This window comes from Staurois parvus, unplaced genomic scaffold, assembly GCF_062004578.1.
Source record: "Staurois parvus isolate SC_StPar_1 unplaced genomic scaffold, SC_StPar_1.0 ptg000087l, whole genome shotgun sequence".
Taxonomy (NCBI): Eukaryota; Metazoa; Chordata; class Amphibia; order Anura; family Ranidae; genus Staurois; species Staurois parvus.
This window is the reverse complement of record NW_028317883.1, coordinates 6315901-6334088: the sequence shown is the minus strand read 5'-3', so window position 1 is coordinate 6334088 and position 18188 is coordinate 6315901. Positions and strand designations below refer to the sequence as shown.

The following is an 18188-nucleotide window of genomic DNA, read 5'->3' as shown; positions in this document are numbered from 1 at the left end:
ATCCGGTCAGTTAAGTAGCAGAGGGGGTTGTTAATCAGTTTCAGCTGCTTTGGTGTTAATGAAATTAACAACAGGTGCACTAGATGGGCAAAAATGAGATGACCCCCAAAACAGGAATGGTTTTACAGGTGGAGGCCACTGACATTTTTTTCCCTACTCCTCCCTTCTGACTCTTTTTCACTAGTTTTGCATTTGGCTAGGGTCTGTGTCACTACTGGTAGCATGAGGCAATACCTGGACCCTAAAGAGGTTGAACAGGCAGTCCAGCTCCTCCAGGATGGCACATCATTACGTGCCATTGCCAGAAGGTTTGCTGTGTCTCTCAGCACAGTCTCAAGAGCATAGGGGAGATTCCAGGAGACAGTCAGTTACTCTAGGAGAGCTGGACAGGGCCATAGAAGGTCCTTAACCCATCAGCAGGAAAGGTATCTGCTTCTATGTGGAAGGACGAACAGGATGAGCACTGCCAGAGCCCTACAAAATGACCTCCAGCAGGCCACTGGTGTGAACGTCTCTGGCCAAACAATCAGAAAAACAGACTTCATGAGGGTGGCCTGAGCGACCGATGTACTCTAGTGGGCCCTGTGCTCACTGCTCGGCACCACAGAGCTCAGTTGGCATTTGCCACTGAACACCAGAATTAGCAGGTCTGCCACTGGCACCCTGTGCTTTCACAGATGAAAACAGGTTCACCCTGAGCACATGTGACAGATGAAATAGGGTCTGGAGAAGCCGTGGAGAACGTTATGCTGCCTGTAACATTGTTCAGCATGACCGTTATAGTGGTGGGTCAGTGATAGTCTAGGTAGGCATATCCATGGAGGGACGCACCGACCTCTACAGGCTAGACAATGGCACCCTGACTGCCATTAGGTATTGGAATGAAATCCTTGGACCTATTGGCAGACCCTACACTGGTGCAGTGGGTCCTGGGTTCCTCCTGGTGCACGACAATGCCCGGCCTCATGTGGCAAGAGTATGCATTCAGTTCCTGGAGGATGAAGGATTTGATACCATTGAATGTCCCCCACGCTCACCTGACCTAAATCCAATGGAACACCTCTGGGATATCATGTTTCGGTCCATTCTATGTCGCAAGGTTGCGCCTCAGACTGCCCAGGAGATCAGTGATGCCCTGGTCCAGATCTGGGAGGAAACACCCCAGGACACCATCCGTCGTCTCATTAGGAACATTCCCCGACATTGTCAGGCATGCATACAAGCATGTGGGGGCCATACAAATTACTGAGTACCATTTTGAGCTGCTGCAATGAAATTTCAGCAAAATGGACTAGCCTGCAGCATCATTTTTTCACTTTGATTTCTGGGGTGTCTTTGAATTCAGTCCTCTGTAGGTGGATACTTTTCATTTCCATCAAACGATGGGGCATCCTTGCGTTCCTAACACATTACCCAGTTCATATCAGTATATATATCCAGCATGATATTTTTCCCATTGAGATCTGATGTGTTTTCAAAGTGTTCCTTTAATTTCTTTGAGCAATGTGTATATATACACATATACTGTATATATGCCACTGTGTGTCGCACACATTTCAAGATTTGCAGTGGATAGAAAGGGTTAGAAAATGTTGGCAGCCTTTCTATTATTTTATACTACAATTCGTCCAGTACAAACAAGCATATCCATAGTGTCATCATGCCTCTGACATTTACACATGCAGTGATGTGAATTCAGTCATAGTTGAACAGGGAAATAAAACTCAGATCATTTGATGCAATAGCAACCATATGTTTTATTTAAGCCAAGTTCTCATATACAGTTGTGCTCAAAAGTTTGCAAACCCCGGCAGAAATCATCTTTTATTTATTCAGGATAGTGATCATATGAAGCCATGCTAAAGGGGGCAATGTACAGTATTAAGAAATAAAGGGTATGCAGACTTTTTAACAAGGTCATTTCATTTGTTTACTTGTTGCCAGGTTTTGTTTTAGGTTTGTGTCATTCTGTTATACAGTTGGATCAGAATCCCAAGAAATGTGTTTTTCCTGCTCACTCATGTTTTCTTTAAAAAAGGTACATACTGTATATTACCAATTCTCAAAGGGCATGCAAATGTTCAAGCACAGCTGTGAGACTGCCCTAACACAAACATTTTCAGGGTGTCAGGCACTGAATTGCATATTAGCTGCTCTTTCACTGCAGAACAGAGTAGGTCCTAATGGTTAGCTTGTAGTATTTAGTCATTTCAACAGCTCTTCTGTTTTAATGTAATTTCAAGCTTTGCTGTTAGACTTACATTCTTCTTTAAGTTGTTTCATAATTTTGTATGCACAAATTTACTTTCAAAGTGCTCTTGGCTTTATTCTTATCCTAGCACAAAATTATAGCTTTTTAGTGAATTAATTTATTTTATAATGTTTCAGTGTATAATTATCTTATGTTAACATACTGTGGAGAATTTTCCATTTTAGCCAAGTTTTAATTGTGTGTGTGTTTTTTTAATTAATTCAGTTAGTTGATTTGCCAATATTAGTACTGTATTTTACTATTTCCTAGTGGTGGTAGTATCAGCGATTGGAATAGTTAAACTGTAGACTATATGAACCAGCATAAAACGCTAGTATGGCAATGCAGACATGTGCTTTTGTGCTTTACTTACAACTGTCACTATTGACCGTGATCCCATTCAAACTGAAGCATTTATTGAGAGCAGAAAATGCTTTGAGCTTGCAGAGACCACTGCAGCCTGTAGATGGCAGTGAAACTCTATTTAATACTATAATTGTTGGATACAATTTTAGTTTTGAAAAAATATCACTTATCAAAAATGTAAATATGACATGTGACAGGTCCCAGAAGACTACGGGCCATTCACAAAGTGCAGCACTTTTTGCACATACACAGTGGGCAACTGGCTGTGAAGCTGTAAGCTGTCACAGCCAGGTGCCCACAGTAAAGATTTTGGCGCCAGGGAAAGAAAATGGCCGGTGAAACCAGCGGTGGTGAGGACACCGCTGGACCGAGGGACAGGTAGGTGGCTTTATTTTAAAAGTCAGCAGCTACAGTTTTTGTAGTTGCTGACTTTTATTTATTTTTTTTCAGCTGGAACTCCACTTTAAAGACATATACTAAATAGTTTGGCCTGGTCATCTTGGCTTTTGATGACCCTTGGGAACCAGAGGTTCAAAGCAATTTATAGTCTAACACTTTTAGATATGTCAGGGAACGGAAGCCACAGATGCTGTTTCTGGCAAGGGAAATTATATTACTAAATAAGACTTTCAGCAGCGATGTTGACCTCCTTCCCTGACATGCCACTAGAGGGAGAACCCAACTGAATCTAAAATACAATTTTAAAAATATGTCAGAATTTTTCTTTATCATACCTTCCAAAGTGCTTTAACAGTGTTGTAATATCTTTAATGTATATTCACCATAAATTAATTACAGTGTCCCTTTAGAGTGTGACTTATAAGTATGAAAGCTGGAGTAGAGAAACAAAGATGGTGTTGCCTATAGCAATGAGATACTGGTTTTTATTTTCTACAGTGCACTAAAAACAATAGCTGACATCCGATTAATTACCTTGAGTAATTTGGAGCTGCTCCTTTCCCTTCAGGCTTTATATGTGCAACCTCTTTATCTGTCACTATGGAACATTTTGCTTTAATGTGCCATGGTGCACAAAGGTCAAATGAGTGCAGAGAAATATCTCGGTTTTTGCAGAAAGATTTTTGATGTTGGGTGCTTTCTGATTCACTTTTCACAGCTCAGAGGTTTAAAAGGGAAAAATAAAGCTGCATAGATGTCCTAAGCACTGCTAGAATTTCTGCTTCAAAGAGAATAAATGAGTAACTGAATTATATTTCAAACAGTCCATATAATCACATGCTGCTTAAAATCTTGCACAATCTACACCAAGAATGTCACCTAAACCCCAGAAGTCAAGGAGACTTCAAAAAAGTAAAAAAAAAAAAAAAAATTAATTGAAGTTTTAACCTGTTGAGTAAAGTTTCCTATAACTACAAATGGGCCCCATATTTAGGATACTTAATGTCAGAGTATTCTCTCAAACAAAAGGTGCATTTTCATCCACTATCCACCCAAATGCCCCCTTCTTGCCCCCCTGATCACCCCACTAACAAACATACTGTAGATCACTATATCATGAGTATTGTTAAGGTTGCCTACACCAAGACAAGTACCTCTGGTTTCCTCTATCTTCCATACCAACAACAACAAAAACAAAAATCACAATACACCAAAAATATTGCAGTGTGTGGCCCTGGCATAGACTAAAGTATCAGTACCCAGGAATGATGTGATTGCCGAGGTCTAATTTTGACTATGTGTAGCAGCACCTTTAATCTCACAACTAGTTTTGAGCTGCAAGTCTAGTCTAATGCCTATTGTGTAGTCGGACTACCAATCTGATTTCTGGCTAATGTCTAGTGGTCATTAAGTCCTGAATTGGCTTTCTTCCATGGGGGTGATTTACTAAAACCGGTGCACATAGAATCTGGTGCAGCTGTACATATTAACCAATCAGCTGGCAGGTTTTTTTGTCACAGCCTAATTGAACAATCTGAAGTTAGAAGCCGATTAGTTACTATGTACAGCTGCACCAAATTATGCGTGCACCAGTAAATCCCCCCCATGGAAGATAGCCAATAGCATTAGACATTAGACCCCCCCATGTAAGTTAAGTTTCCTTGGTGAATTTAGACCAGCTGGAAAGGAGCTCTAAGTTAGGGAAGGCAGAAGTAGAAAATGCCCAGGGCACAGAGAAAATACTGTGATGGCTATATCACACAGGCATTTAGAAGAGTGTGATTAGGAAGGCCACTAAGTAGAATGTACACCACTGGAGAGGAATTGGCGCTTTTAATTATATGCACAATTGTCTTGGTAGTGTGCTATGCATAATTAAAGCGCTTGTAAACTGAAGAAAAGATTCTGTGACCTGAAACATCTAAGTGCAGTGATGATTCACCGTTTCTAAGACCAAAGTGAAGAGGATCATAGCTAAAGTGTGAAACTAAAGTAACTAGTAGACTGAATGCAGCTAATCTATGAACATGTGATCAGTATAGAGAACTATACATAGTTACAGTATTCAGGACTATATCCTGACCTCCCAGTTCCCAGTGCCAAGAAAACCTTCCTTCCTATTAGCCACTATACTGGGTAGAGTATAAAGCGCACAGAATTTACACCTCCAACTAAAGCATCATTTCTCCTATTCTTAGCAGGTTCTAAAAGGTTTTTTACTTTAATGCATTCTCTGCATTAGGGTAATAAACTTTTCAATAGCAAAACCCTCAGCCCACACCCCCTCCCCCTTAAACACTTGACTGAGTCCATTCTCAATCCATTGCTGTGCTTATTTGCAGCAGCTCTTCTCTCCTCTTCCTTATCTCACTAGAGAGAGCGGGGGTGGGGCCAAGCCAGGCTGTGTGTGTCAATGGACACACAACCTGGCTTGGGAGCATGCCTGCACATCTGTTTGCTATGGGGGTAGACACAAAAGAGGAGGAAAGAGACCCCAAAGGAGGAGGTTTGGAGCTGCTCCATGCAAAGCCATTGCACAGAGCAGGGAAATATAAATTTAAATGAAACCTTTACAAACGGTTTAATGCATTCCCCGCACTAAGACAAAAAATGTCTTGCTACTTTTTTTGCCTTACCCCCTCATTCCTGAGCAGGGGCGGACTGACCATTCTGGTACTCGGGCACTGCCCGAGGGCCAAGGGTCAGTAGGGGGCCCCATGAGATGCCCTTGGTACCTCTTCATAGGCCTTTTTGAGTGTGGATGAGGACACACGGGCCCCATGATCCCCTATTGCCCGGGGGCCCCATGAGTTGTCAGTCTGCCCCTGTTCCTGAGTCCTCTCATGCTTCAGAGCTGTCCCATCTGCAACACCACTGCTCCCTGTTCCTGGTCTCAAACTGTGAGAGCAGTGGAAGCCATAGGTTCCTGCTGTTGTCAGTCCAATCCTGTGAGGAGAGAGTGGGAGGCAGGGATGAGCCACGCTGTGCGCATCTATGGACGCACACAGCTCAACTCGGGAGCTCGCCCACCCGGGTGCACCCTCAGCACACAGCTTGATTAGGAGGCACCTACACAAAGGAGAAGGGGACAGCGCCAGCAGGGGACCAAAAAAAAGGCGGTAAACCACAGCTCTGTGCAATACCCTTGTCTGCATTAAGATACAAGTGAAATTTTAGGCATTCTCTGCAATAAGAATGTCAGTTTTAGTGAGATATACCCCAAGGGCTAACTGCCTCTAAGGGATGCAGACCCTGCAGTTTCTCATTAGAACACAGAGTGCACCAGGTGATTATAATGAACCAGACCCTACCATTCAGATTCAGTCTGAAAAGAACGTGTGGAAAAAAAACAGCTATTCCTTCAGAACAACAAAAAGGTAGGAATCTGCTCCAAAGTTTGCAAAAATCCCTGCAATGTACATATATCAACCAGAGGGGATTGTTTTTGTCTCAACAAAAGTGGAGTTAATATTTAAAGTGGAAGGCAAGTCAAACTCTAATTAGGCGTATATCAACTTCCACCTCCATTCTAATTCTATTTTATCTATGCTGTAAAAGGAAAGATGCCTATACTAGCCTATTCTGATATTGCTCTGGTCTGGACACATGATCTCCCCAGTGCCGGCTTCAGTAAAGAGAGATTGACAATTACGGCTGCAGAGCCTGGGCAATGATGTTCACCCATAAACTTACTATAGGGCATCTGTTGTCAGCTGTCCCTCCTCTACACGGAAGCTGGCGTTGGAACCCAATCACGTGAAAGGACCACAGTGACTTCAGAATAGACAAGTACTGGCATCCTTCCCTTTACAGGGTAGATAGACAAGGCATAGGATGTGGAGCGAGAGTAGATTAAGCTTGATTAGGGTTTGACTTGCCTTCCACTTTAAGTGGCATTGTGTACAAGGATTTCAGCCTTGTACAATGGTCCAAATGGTCTATCACTTCATTATCCAGTGTACTGCAAGGTTATTCTTTCAGTGACTATTAAGCAGGACTGTTTTCCATCCACCATGTATGCAATACCATTGTCTCCATCATCTGTGAGCAGCGAGATCACTTCCTCAGTAAGTAGTGTGCAGCAGAGATTATTTTCCCACTAAAATTTGTGCAGCTGAGATTATTTTCCCACTAAACAGTGTGCAGCAAAGATTAATTTATTTTCCCACTAAAATTTGCGCAGCAGAGATTATTTTCCCACTAAAACTTGTGCAGCAGAGATTATTTTCCCACTAAACAGTGTGCAGCAGAGATTATTTCCCCACTAAAACTTGTGCAGCAGAGATTATTTTCCCACTAAACAGTGTGCAGCAGAGATTATTTTCCCACTAAAACTTGTGCAGCAGAGATTATTTTCCCACTAAAACTTGCACATCAGAGATTTTCCCACTAAAACTTCCGCAGCAGAGATTATTTTCCCCCTGAAACTTGTGCAGTAGAGATTATTTTCCCACTAAAACGTGCTCAGCAGAGATTATTGTCCCACTAAAACTTGCACAGCAGATATTATTTTCCTCACTAAACAGAGCGAAGCAGAGATTATTTTTCCACTAAAACTTGCGTAGCAGAGATTATTTTCCCAATAAACTTTGCGCAGCAGGACTAACAATATTATATTCCCAATATCCAGCAGAACTATTCCCCCAGTGCCCACTGATCAGGAGGACTATTCCCCTTCTGCCAAAAAAAAAAATAAAAAACGCCCTCGCTGTCCAGATAGTTTATTTTTCCAGTGACCAGAATTTAGTAGGATTATTCCATTAGGGGCCACTGTGCAGCATGAATGTTCCCTTCACATGGTGTGTATAGCCGGATTATTCCCCGTGTAATCAGTGTGCAGCAAGATTATTCCTCAGTAATAGGCATGTAGCAGGATTATTCTCACAGTAATCAGTGTGCAGCAGGATAATTCTTCCAATAATCAGGAGTGCAGCAAGATAATTCCTCCACAAATGTGTGCCTGCAACAGGATTGTTCTCCCAGTGACCAGTACACAGGCAGACTTCTCCCTCCCGCATGAGTTCTCCCCATGTTCCCAGATTTTGCTGCAAAGAGAGAAGCGGATTGGTTGTATGGGACTTGTCTATCTTCAAACCCTTTCATACATGAAGCCCGGTGTTTCTAAGAAGAGTGCGGTGTTTCTATAGCTACAATAAGAAAGATCCCTCTTTATGTGTCTCTGGCATAGTGTTAACGGATTAGCCAATTACAGGAATGGCAGCAATTACACAAATATCTTTTACTTTGAAATAACGAGTTGATCTCCTCCTTCATCCATTCACATCACTGCTCTGGTGTGCTTACATCTCATTCAGTCCCTTCTAAAGGACAGTAGCATTTTCTCAGATGTCTGCACTAGACACGGCAGTGCTGAGAATAATCCAGCCATTCGCTCGACATTTTCCAAAGCGATAAAATAAACAATAAGGTGTTAAATTGGGGAGCACTTTCATGTTCCTGCTGCCACCTGTTAATGAATCACTGTTCCCCAGGTCCTGATGAAAGGGATGAGGAGAAGTAATCTTGCTTTGAACTTATGAAGATGGTAGGGTGAGTAGGGAGTGCAGCGCCGTACTCTGCGTGTGATATGAGGAGTTAGCAGGATGTCAGCCTCCAATCAGAGGCACATCTGGAAGTCTCTTTATCTCTCCCAGAGCCGGCCTGTCTGTAATTAATACATCAAACCCTTAATTACAGACAGCACTTTTATGAGTGCTCAGGGAATATGGCTGCAGAATGGTGTCACTGTCAAGATGACAAAGACAAATAGAAGACAAAGTGACAGCTTAATGTGGCACCGAGTCTTGCTATGAAATGTGCGTGGATGGATATGGATATAACTATATTCATACAAGCCACTGATACATAAATGTGTACAAACCTAAGGGAAAATTATCACTAACAAATTATCTGTCATGTCCAATAATGGCGTTCAGGCTAGTGATGCACTAACAATTGCAGATAACAAATTCAATCATCTTACTTCCTGTTGCCCCAGTACTGAAAATCTACAGTACAGATTGAAATATTCTCGCAGCGTGCTGGAAAATCTCTGCTGTTCAAGAATAAACTCTTATTAAGTCAATAATCAACAGAAAGATATTTTATATATTATATATATATATATACACACACATACATATACATACATACATACACACACACATATGTTTCCTATATCTCCATACAATCTATTTTATGTATTCCTGTCCTCCTGTCAGCTTCCACTAATCCTCAGCATAGCTACACTCTCACTAGGATAAAGACAGCCAGAACTCTAAGGCACACAGGCATTTAGGAAGCACATTGCTGGTCAGTAAGCATTTTCTACATGATTACAAGGGGAAAGAGTGGAGAGATGATCATCATCCATGTTTTGGAGTTCTAGGAATAGGTTAGTGACCATGATTCATTGCTTAATAATCAATGTTTTTTTCATTTTGGATAACGTAAGGGAGGGTATACCCAGCGGTGTATTTACCACAAGGCACACAAGGCCATTAACTGGGGCAGCAATTTTCAGGGGGGTGGCACCGCCCGCCCCCCAGAAAAAGTGGCAGGAGGAATGGTGAGCAGGCTGCGTGGATGCAGGTTAGTAGGTGGTGATTGATTGTCGGCGGCCGGAGAGGTGGTAGCAGTGATGGGGTGGTGATGCCTAGAAGTGAATACACCATTGGGTATATCCCCATTGGTTCATTTTTTTCATCTGTTCCCCATTGGGGAGATTTACCTTCACTTCCTGTCCCATAACTAAAACGGAGTGGGAAAAAATTCCTGCAAATTAAGGGAATCCCTTGAGGACCCCCAGGACACCAGAACTAGTGTCCCCATTGTAAATTTCACATCTATTACTTTTCTGGAAACAACCCAAAATTTGGGATTTTCTTTTACTTTCACTTTCTATGATAAAGGACAAATAGAGAGGGAGAATCTCCCTAACAAGGATAGTCAGCAATAAAAACAGCTGTTGTAATCCCTCTCCACTTGTCCAAAACTAAAGAAAAAGTTTTGCCTTTAGTTATACTTTATCAGAGGAAATAATGGCTTCCTGTGCAGTAGGCTACATAAGCAGCAAGTAGTAGTGATCAATCTCTCATAACTACATGATGCTCAATTTATGAGTGATTGATCACTGCAGAGGCTACTGCATGCTACTAGTATATCTTCATTCATAGGGAACCAATTGTTCCAACTATTTAGCAGTCATTTATACCTACTGATTACCCTCTAGATATTTGAAGAGCTACTCAGAATTTCCTGTGTGGCTCCAGGCTATACAGGTGACTGCCAGGAAGCGGTTACATATCTCAGTAGCAAAAGATTAAACTTGTCCATATAGAGCTATCCTTACCTTTACTAAAGCCCATAATCACAGTACTCCTTCTACAACTACCATGCTACAAGTGATGTTGAGAACTATATGTCAGCACCGAACCACATTTTCCACTATAATACTTTGGTCAGTAGCTAAAACAGCAGGTTGGCCCAAAAGCTAGCTGTATTTTGGGTACATGAGTTTACAGTCTGCCATTCATATTAATATAACTTGGGGAATTTCTAAAACACATTGCAGTACAGGGCTATACAGTTTGATGCAGTGACAGATAATACATGCTTTTTCAAGCATATCTAGCAAACACAAGCCCATTTCTGATGTTTTACAGCACTTACAAAGCGAGACCGTTTTAAAAAGAACAAAGAAGCAATTCAGCAGAGATGGACATTTTAGCTGACGGCTTTGAACACATTTAGATTTCTGTGGCAAATAAACCAGTAACATTATATATGTTTTTTAGTGTAAATAAATATACAGTCAGGTCCATAAATATTGGGACATCGACACAATTCTAACATTTTTGGCTCTATACACCACCACAATGGATGCGAAATGAAACGAACAAGATGTGCTTTAACTGCAGACTTTCAGCTTTAATTTGAGGGTATTTACATCCAAATCAGGTGAACGGTGTAGGAATTACAACAGTTTGCATATGTGCCTCCCACTTGTTAAGGGACCAAAAGTAATGGGACAGAATAATAATCATAAATCAAACTTTCACTTTTTAATACTTGGTTGCAAATCCTTTGCAGTCAATTACAGCCTAAAGTCTGGAACGCATAGACATCACCAGATGCTGGGTTTTATCCCTGGTGATGCTCTGCCAGGCCTCTACTGCAACTGTCTTCAGTTCCTGCTTGTTCTTGGGGCATTTTCCCTTCAGTTTTGTCTTCAGCAAGTGAAATGCTCAATCGGATTTAGGTCAGGTGATTGACTTGGCCATTGCATAACATTCCACTTCTTTCCCTTAATAAACTCTTTGGTTGCTTTTGCAGTATGCTTTGGGTCATTGTCCATCTGCACTGTGAAGCGGCGTCCAATGAGTTCTGAAGCATTTGGCTGAATATGAGCAGATAATATTGCCCGAAACACTTCAGAATTCATCCTGCTGCTTTTGTCAGCAGTCACATCATCAATAAATACAAGAGAACCAGTTCCATTGGCAGCCATACATGCCCACGCCATGACACTACCACCACCATGCTTCACTGATGAGGTGGTATGCTTAGGATCATGAGCAGTTCCTTTCCTTCTCCATACTCTTCTCTTCCCATCACTCTGGTACAAGTTGATCTTGGTCTCATCTGTCCATAGGATGTTGTTCCAGAACTGTGAAGGCTTTTTTGGATGTCGTTTGGCAAACTCTAATCTGACCTTCCTGTTTTTGAGGCTCACCAATGGTTTACATCTTGTGGTGAACCCTCTGTATTCACTCTGGTGAAGTCTTCTCTTGATTGTTGACTTTGACACACATACACCTACCTCCTGGAGAGTGTTCTTGATCTGGCCAACTGTTGTGAAGGGTGTTTTCTTCACCAGGGAAAGAATTCTTCAGTCATCCACCACAGTTGTTTTCCGTGGTCTTCTGGTGTTGCTGAGCCCACCGGTGCGTTCCTTCTTTTTAAGGATGTTCCAAAAACGCCTAATGTTTTTGCTATCTCTCTGATGGGTTTGTTTTGTTTTTTTCAGCCTAATGATGGCTTGCTTCATTGATAGTGACAGCTCTTTGGATCTCATCTTGAGAGTTGACAGCAACAGATTCCAAATGCAAATAGCACACTTGAAATGAACTCTGGACCTTTTATCTGCTCAATGTAATTGGGATAATGAGGGAGTAACACACACCTGGCCATGGAACAGCTGAGAAGCCAATTGTCCCATTACTTTTGGTCCCTTAACAAGTGGGAGGCACATATGCAAACTATTGTAATTCCTACACCGTTCACCTGATTTGGATGTAAATACCCTCAAATTAAAGCTGAAAGTCTGCAGTTAAAGCACATCTTGTTCATTTCATTTCAAATCCACTGTGGTGCTGTATAGAGCCAAAAGTGTTAGAATTGTGTCGATGTCCCAATATTTATGGACCTGACTGCAGATATAGAAAAGCAACAGTCATCCTATGTAAACATGAAACTGAAGATTTACTTATTTGGGTCTCTTATGCCTTAAATCTGAACTCTGCTGCTAATTCAGTGGCATTCTCAGTTTGGACAAGGTAAAGAGAAGGAGAGTTGACGCCATGATCTCCACCTCGTGCAATCTGAAAATATTTGCAGAAGGGAAGCCGCTTACCTAAAACCTGACAGGACCCGGAAGATTGTGCCTATCACTGTAGTAGCACCGACTACTACAATGATTTCCAGTTTCCACAGTGGTCTATCAGGTATGAGTAATGCATACTTACGGAATGCTCCAGCTTGGCACAGTGTAAGTATGCTATTCTATGCAATAACTACTGGAATTCAGCTTTAACAGTTTAGGAAAGGAGTATTACATAACAGATTGTTGACATTCTGAAATACAGTGCTGCTATAATTTGTAATTGTATTTTGCTTTACTATTTAGATATATGCACCAACGCAACAGATAAATATATTTATACCCTCTGTCCATTGCTCACTTAGTTCAAGTGGACCTGTCATTAAAATTCACAAGAGGCAGTAGTATCAGGGCTCTTTATTTCGAGGGAAAAACCCATAAAAATTCTGTTTCCCATCTCCAAGCCTAGATTATATGGTCTTCGGTTACCAATCATTACTGCAAAGAGTCTATTGCTTTCAATGAGCACTGTGATAGAAAGATCAACAGGGCTGCCCTGTACTGTATATTGTATATAGAACCAAGGATCTTTTTTTTTTTTTATAACGCACATTGATAAGATTGTTTCCATTAAGATGATCACTTTCATGTATATATCAAAAAAGCAAGCATGAGCTTAATTTTAAATGGCCCCCAACACATAAGGGCACCATGCATTGTTGTGCACTGATTCGGGGAAAAAATGGTCACGCCAGTTTTCAGTGCATTGACAGCCCATTAAAAATGAACGGACTGCCTTAATGTAGCATGTGTTAAAGCACAGCATAGCACAGAGCACTACTGTAAAGGGGCCCCAAAGCAAATCGTTCTTGAGAGAAAAATGGATGTAGCCATTGCCCATCAATTCTTAAAATGCTAGCTTCCTGGATGTGTCTAGCCACAACTATTTCTTAATCACTAACCTAAATAAGTTTGCAGCAAGTGAAGTCAGAACTTTAAAATGGTATATTTGCTACTGGTCAGTGACTTGAAAAGCACCTGAGGTAGAGGGTCAGTGTGACAGCCAAAGAATTTGTATTTTCAGAAGGAGATCAGCAATGGTAGCGCCTGTATTTTCTTGTGACAGGTTTCCTATCAATGGCCATTTAGTGTAAGCACTCTCCACTGAAACAGACAGAAACCATGTCATCCATGCAAAGGGCAGCTGGGTAGATTCGAACCAAGTAGAACAAAAAACAAATAATATCTAATAAAAAGTCTTCAATGAGTCTATGACAAAACTGTTCACCGTAATTACATTCGTTATTGAGGGAAGAAGGACGTCGTCCACACAAATCACATAATTGTGGATTGGTTAAAATAGACCTTTTTATGGTTTTTTTTTTTGGAGAAAATGTAATACGAGCTTGTGCAGCTCAGAGCGAAGCGGTTATTCAAATAAGCAGTTTATATTCACACTATAGGAGTGGATAAAAGTGCACCCCTTCTCTTCAGACCCACCAGATGCTGAGCAAATTACAAACTGAAAGGGCATTAACAATCTGAAAAAGCCAGTTGCCAAGCAAAGACTCAGGCCAGTGTGGGGTATGCTTTAATTTCAAGAACGGAGAATATAAAAAGCAATGCCTGATTTCACTGTATGTAGAATGACCAGCTTCTTTTAGTCTAGTAATTGGGGGGGGGGGGGGGGTTTGAGGAGTCTGTGGAGGGGAAGCAGGAGCTTAACTCAAACAGGCTATTCTAATAATACAGCACAAGACGGGTATTGGGCATATATGCAAAGTGCTGGAACCAATAGATAGTGATCAGCATTCATTTTCCAGAATTAGTAAAATATGACGTCTGATTGTTTTGAGTCATTACACATAGTCTAGAGTTTATGCAGGGAAACCATGATAGCTGCTGTCCCTGCCTTACTACCTGCATTATTAAAGTAGTAAAGCTGAGAAATGCAAAGGTGCTATAAGGAAGACCCTCCAGGGAAGTTTTGTAGTGAAACTACCTAGAGGTGATGCAAAGGATAGTGATGGTGCCCTATATGTCCTCTGCACTTGGTCATGTGATCCATGATATAACATGACCAAGTAGAGGGGGCATATGGTACAGCATTAGTGCTTTTTTTTGTTTTAGCTAGAGTAGAGAAAGATTAGACAACCTGTTTTTATTGCTGTCTGTATCCCAGTTAGGGAAATTCACCTTTCTTCCAATGGGGACAGTGAAGGGAAACCTCCCCCAGTGGGATACAGGTTGCAAAATAAATAAATTAATAAAAAAAAACTAGGAGGGGTTAAAACCTTCCTTTAGTGTATCCAAAATAGAAAAAAAAATGTTTTGCCTTCAGTTCAACTTTAAAGTAAATTTGGAAATGGCTAGAAACAACACTCTCAAAAGGGGCTACAAGTACAAAATGTTGGCACCTAGAAACACCCGCACATGACTTGGGATGTCTTCACACGAATGCTCTGGGGAGCTTCCACACACATGTATTTCCCACTCTGCAGTGTCATAAGCTGACACATCCCGTTTTGCAGCTGTTCACGTGCCCATCACTACAATAGGTAGTCTTGCCAAACATATGAATGGTGCTGGGGGAAGGTGGGGTGCAGTAAGCCAATGCTCTACACTACTACAAGTGTCAGTATTTGCATGTTAGAGTACAGCAAGATTTAAGGTTACTGGAGCCCCAGAGAAAACATTTAGAAATATGCACAGGGACTGCTAGGTGCCCGCTTGCTGGTCCTTTACCTACGTTAGATTATTTTCTATATTGACAGGTGTACTGTACTCAAAAGGATTCTTAGAATTTACAAAAGCAAAGGAAAGGTTTACAGTATTTGCTAAGCCAACATTACAACAGGCCCACAACACTTACCGTACACGAAGAGTGTATATTCAGCTGAAGAGCTGCCCACAATGTTAGATGCCTCACACCGGTATGTGCCATTATCTGTTTTGTTTAGGCTGCTGATGAAAAGTTTGCCTTCTTCAATGATGACGTTGTCTGGAAGCTCATCATCTACTCGCTGCCAATAAACCTTTTCTGGCCTGCAAGTGAAAAACAAAGGCATGAGGACATCTCTGCTCAATAATGGTTAATATTCATCACTATTATAATCTCAGTTTAATGTCTACACATCCATCTCTACATTATATACATACTATGGGATTTAAAAACCCTTCAAGAAAAAAGAACACAATGTACACAGTATAACAAGTACTGCCATAATTATAAACTGAAGTACTGTAGTGTTACAAGGTAGATCTCTCAACCCAATACTAATATTTGGATGGGAGCAGAAGACAAAATCACATATACTTCAAGTGAAGATCTCGAATTCCACTAGTAATCTCATCCCTGCTATCTGGTTCTCAGAAGATTAACACCAACACCCCTTTTACGTGAATGATCCGATCAGATCTGCCTGCCTATTTTTCAGGCGGACATGATCGGTACCTCCATTCTCCTCCATGGAGCGGTGGGTGTAAACAGATATGTGTCCGATTACACCTGCCTACATCCAATCTGATCTGCTAAAAACAGACAGATGAGGACCTGTTCTCCTTTTATCCAGTGGATCGGATGGCAGTTGGTGTAAACAGACAGGCAGTCCGTTTACATCTGACCACCCTTAGAGGAGAGCAGGTTGTGCATTAGCAGAGCTTGTCATCTGCCTGCTCAGCGGGCAGATCCCCTGCTAAGCAAGTGGATCGCAGGCGGAGTCCGCCCCATGTGACAGGACATTAAGTTCAACAAATAAGTGGTGGCAGAAAGCAGCAATGCAAGCAAACAAGAGAGGAAGGCACCCGGGGACCCTTACTCATACGACGAGTGCAGTGGGGGATACCCAGAATCCACCCTTCAACCAGAAACACACTGTAAAGTATTAAAAGAGATTACGCTGTGCACCAATATTCAAACTCTGCATGTATATTCTTACACCAGCCAAGAGAGTTATAGTGAAAGCATTAAAGTTCCCGATGGTCCCCTTTGCTGAAGTCAAGAACTGTGTTTCACAAGTAATGGACTTTGAAAAATGACCACCAGGAAAAATTACAAGATGGCTAAATACCGTAAAATAAAAGTCTACCTGTCACCCTATTTAGATTGAGAGTCTTTGCTCTTCTAGAAGGTGAAAATGTGAGGCATGTGGGTACTGGGAACAGTTGCTTTTCCCTTCCCTTTTTGTCCTTTTTTTCCCCCTCTTCTATTCCTTCCTTTCATTCTACCCTTCCCCCCCTCCTTTGTTTCCCCTTCCTTCTGTAGGCTTTTTTTTGGAGGTGAGGGGGCCTCAGCTTTGACTACAAGTGTTGTAGGTCAAGCAATTCTTCCCCATCCCCTTTTTTCAGCCATTTAAAATATTCCTCCTCTTACCTTCTTAAACCTGGCACACCTTCCAACCCAAGTGTTGCCTTTTAATGTTTCATTTTAGACAGCCCTGGTTCACATAGTGATTAGCACTTCTGCCTGGAAATACTAGGGTCATTGATTCAAATCCCAATCAGTTCACTAACTGCCTGGAGTTTGCATGTTCTCCTTGTGCTTTTGTGAGGTTTCTCAGGGTACTACGGTTTCTTCCACGACATGTTGGTAGGTTACCTAGCTCCTGTCTAAATTGGCCCTAGTATGTGCATGAATATGAGTAAGTGACATTAAAATATAAGCGCCTTGAGGGCAGGGACTGAAGCAAATTTAAAATTTATATTTAAAGAGCTGCATAAATTGTTGGTGCTATACACAGTAGATACCAATAATAAATACATGCATCGTTACTTAAATGCTTATTTGTTTAACAGTTGTCAATGTCATGCACACACAACATTTACATCATCTGAAAATGAACTGTGCTTTGTCCATTTTGGGGAGTAATGGGAGTCCATTTTTGGGAGCTCTGTCTGGCGAATGGCAGTTTATACACCTAGTGCTGGCAAAGGTGGGAGGAGAGAATCCCCATCTGTGTGTAAACTTCAAGTCATATTTGGTAAAGTTATCCTATATACTAGTCCAAGCATGCTAAACATCGCTCATGAGAAACATTTTGTGGCAACATAAAATTACATAAGTAATACTACAAAAATCAATAACTTAAAGCAAAAGTCCCAGAAAAACCCCCGACTTATTTTTTATTTTTGCTGTGTACAAATAAAAGATTTCCCTAGGTGTGAATGGCTGCTGCACAAGGTTAAAACCTTAGTTTTATTCCTGTCAGATACTACTGTCAACAGTGAACTTCTGGCACTGTGGATCGTGCCATCCATTCATAAACTGTCTTGTATACTTTTTACAGAATACAAGACATTGTGTGACTGGATGAGAGAAGAGGAAAAAGTGGCTCTCAGCCACATTGCAGAAAGTTTGGTGTCAACAGTAGTATCCAAACTAAGATTTTCACAGCAGCAACCATCCACATCTAGAAGAACCATTATTAGTGGTATCTTATATGTACAAGGCAAAGAGCAAAAAAAGAAAAAAAGTTTTCATGTGAACATGGTAAAATTGAGACAATCAGTGCAATAAAACATTTAGTGAATGAATAAAACAACTTGATCCAAAAAATTGAATAAGAAAAAAAA

At 41.3% G+C, this 18188-nt stretch overlaps 1 protein-coding gene across 7 annotated transcripts in view; it reads right to left on the bottom strand.

The window, feature by feature from the left end:
• Positions 1-18188, bottom strand: part of CADM1 (cell adhesion molecule 1) — a 535014-nt gene that overhangs the window by 112296 nt on the left and 404530 nt on the right. For all 7 annotated transcript variants that reach the window (XM_089670164.1, XM_089670158.1, XM_089670161.1 and 4 more), the window contains one exon: positions 15490-15662. In XM_089670164.1, the coding sequence (XP_089526290.1) occupies positions 15490-15662 (173 nt within the window). The remainder of the gene's footprint in view (positions 1-15489; positions 15663-18188) is intronic.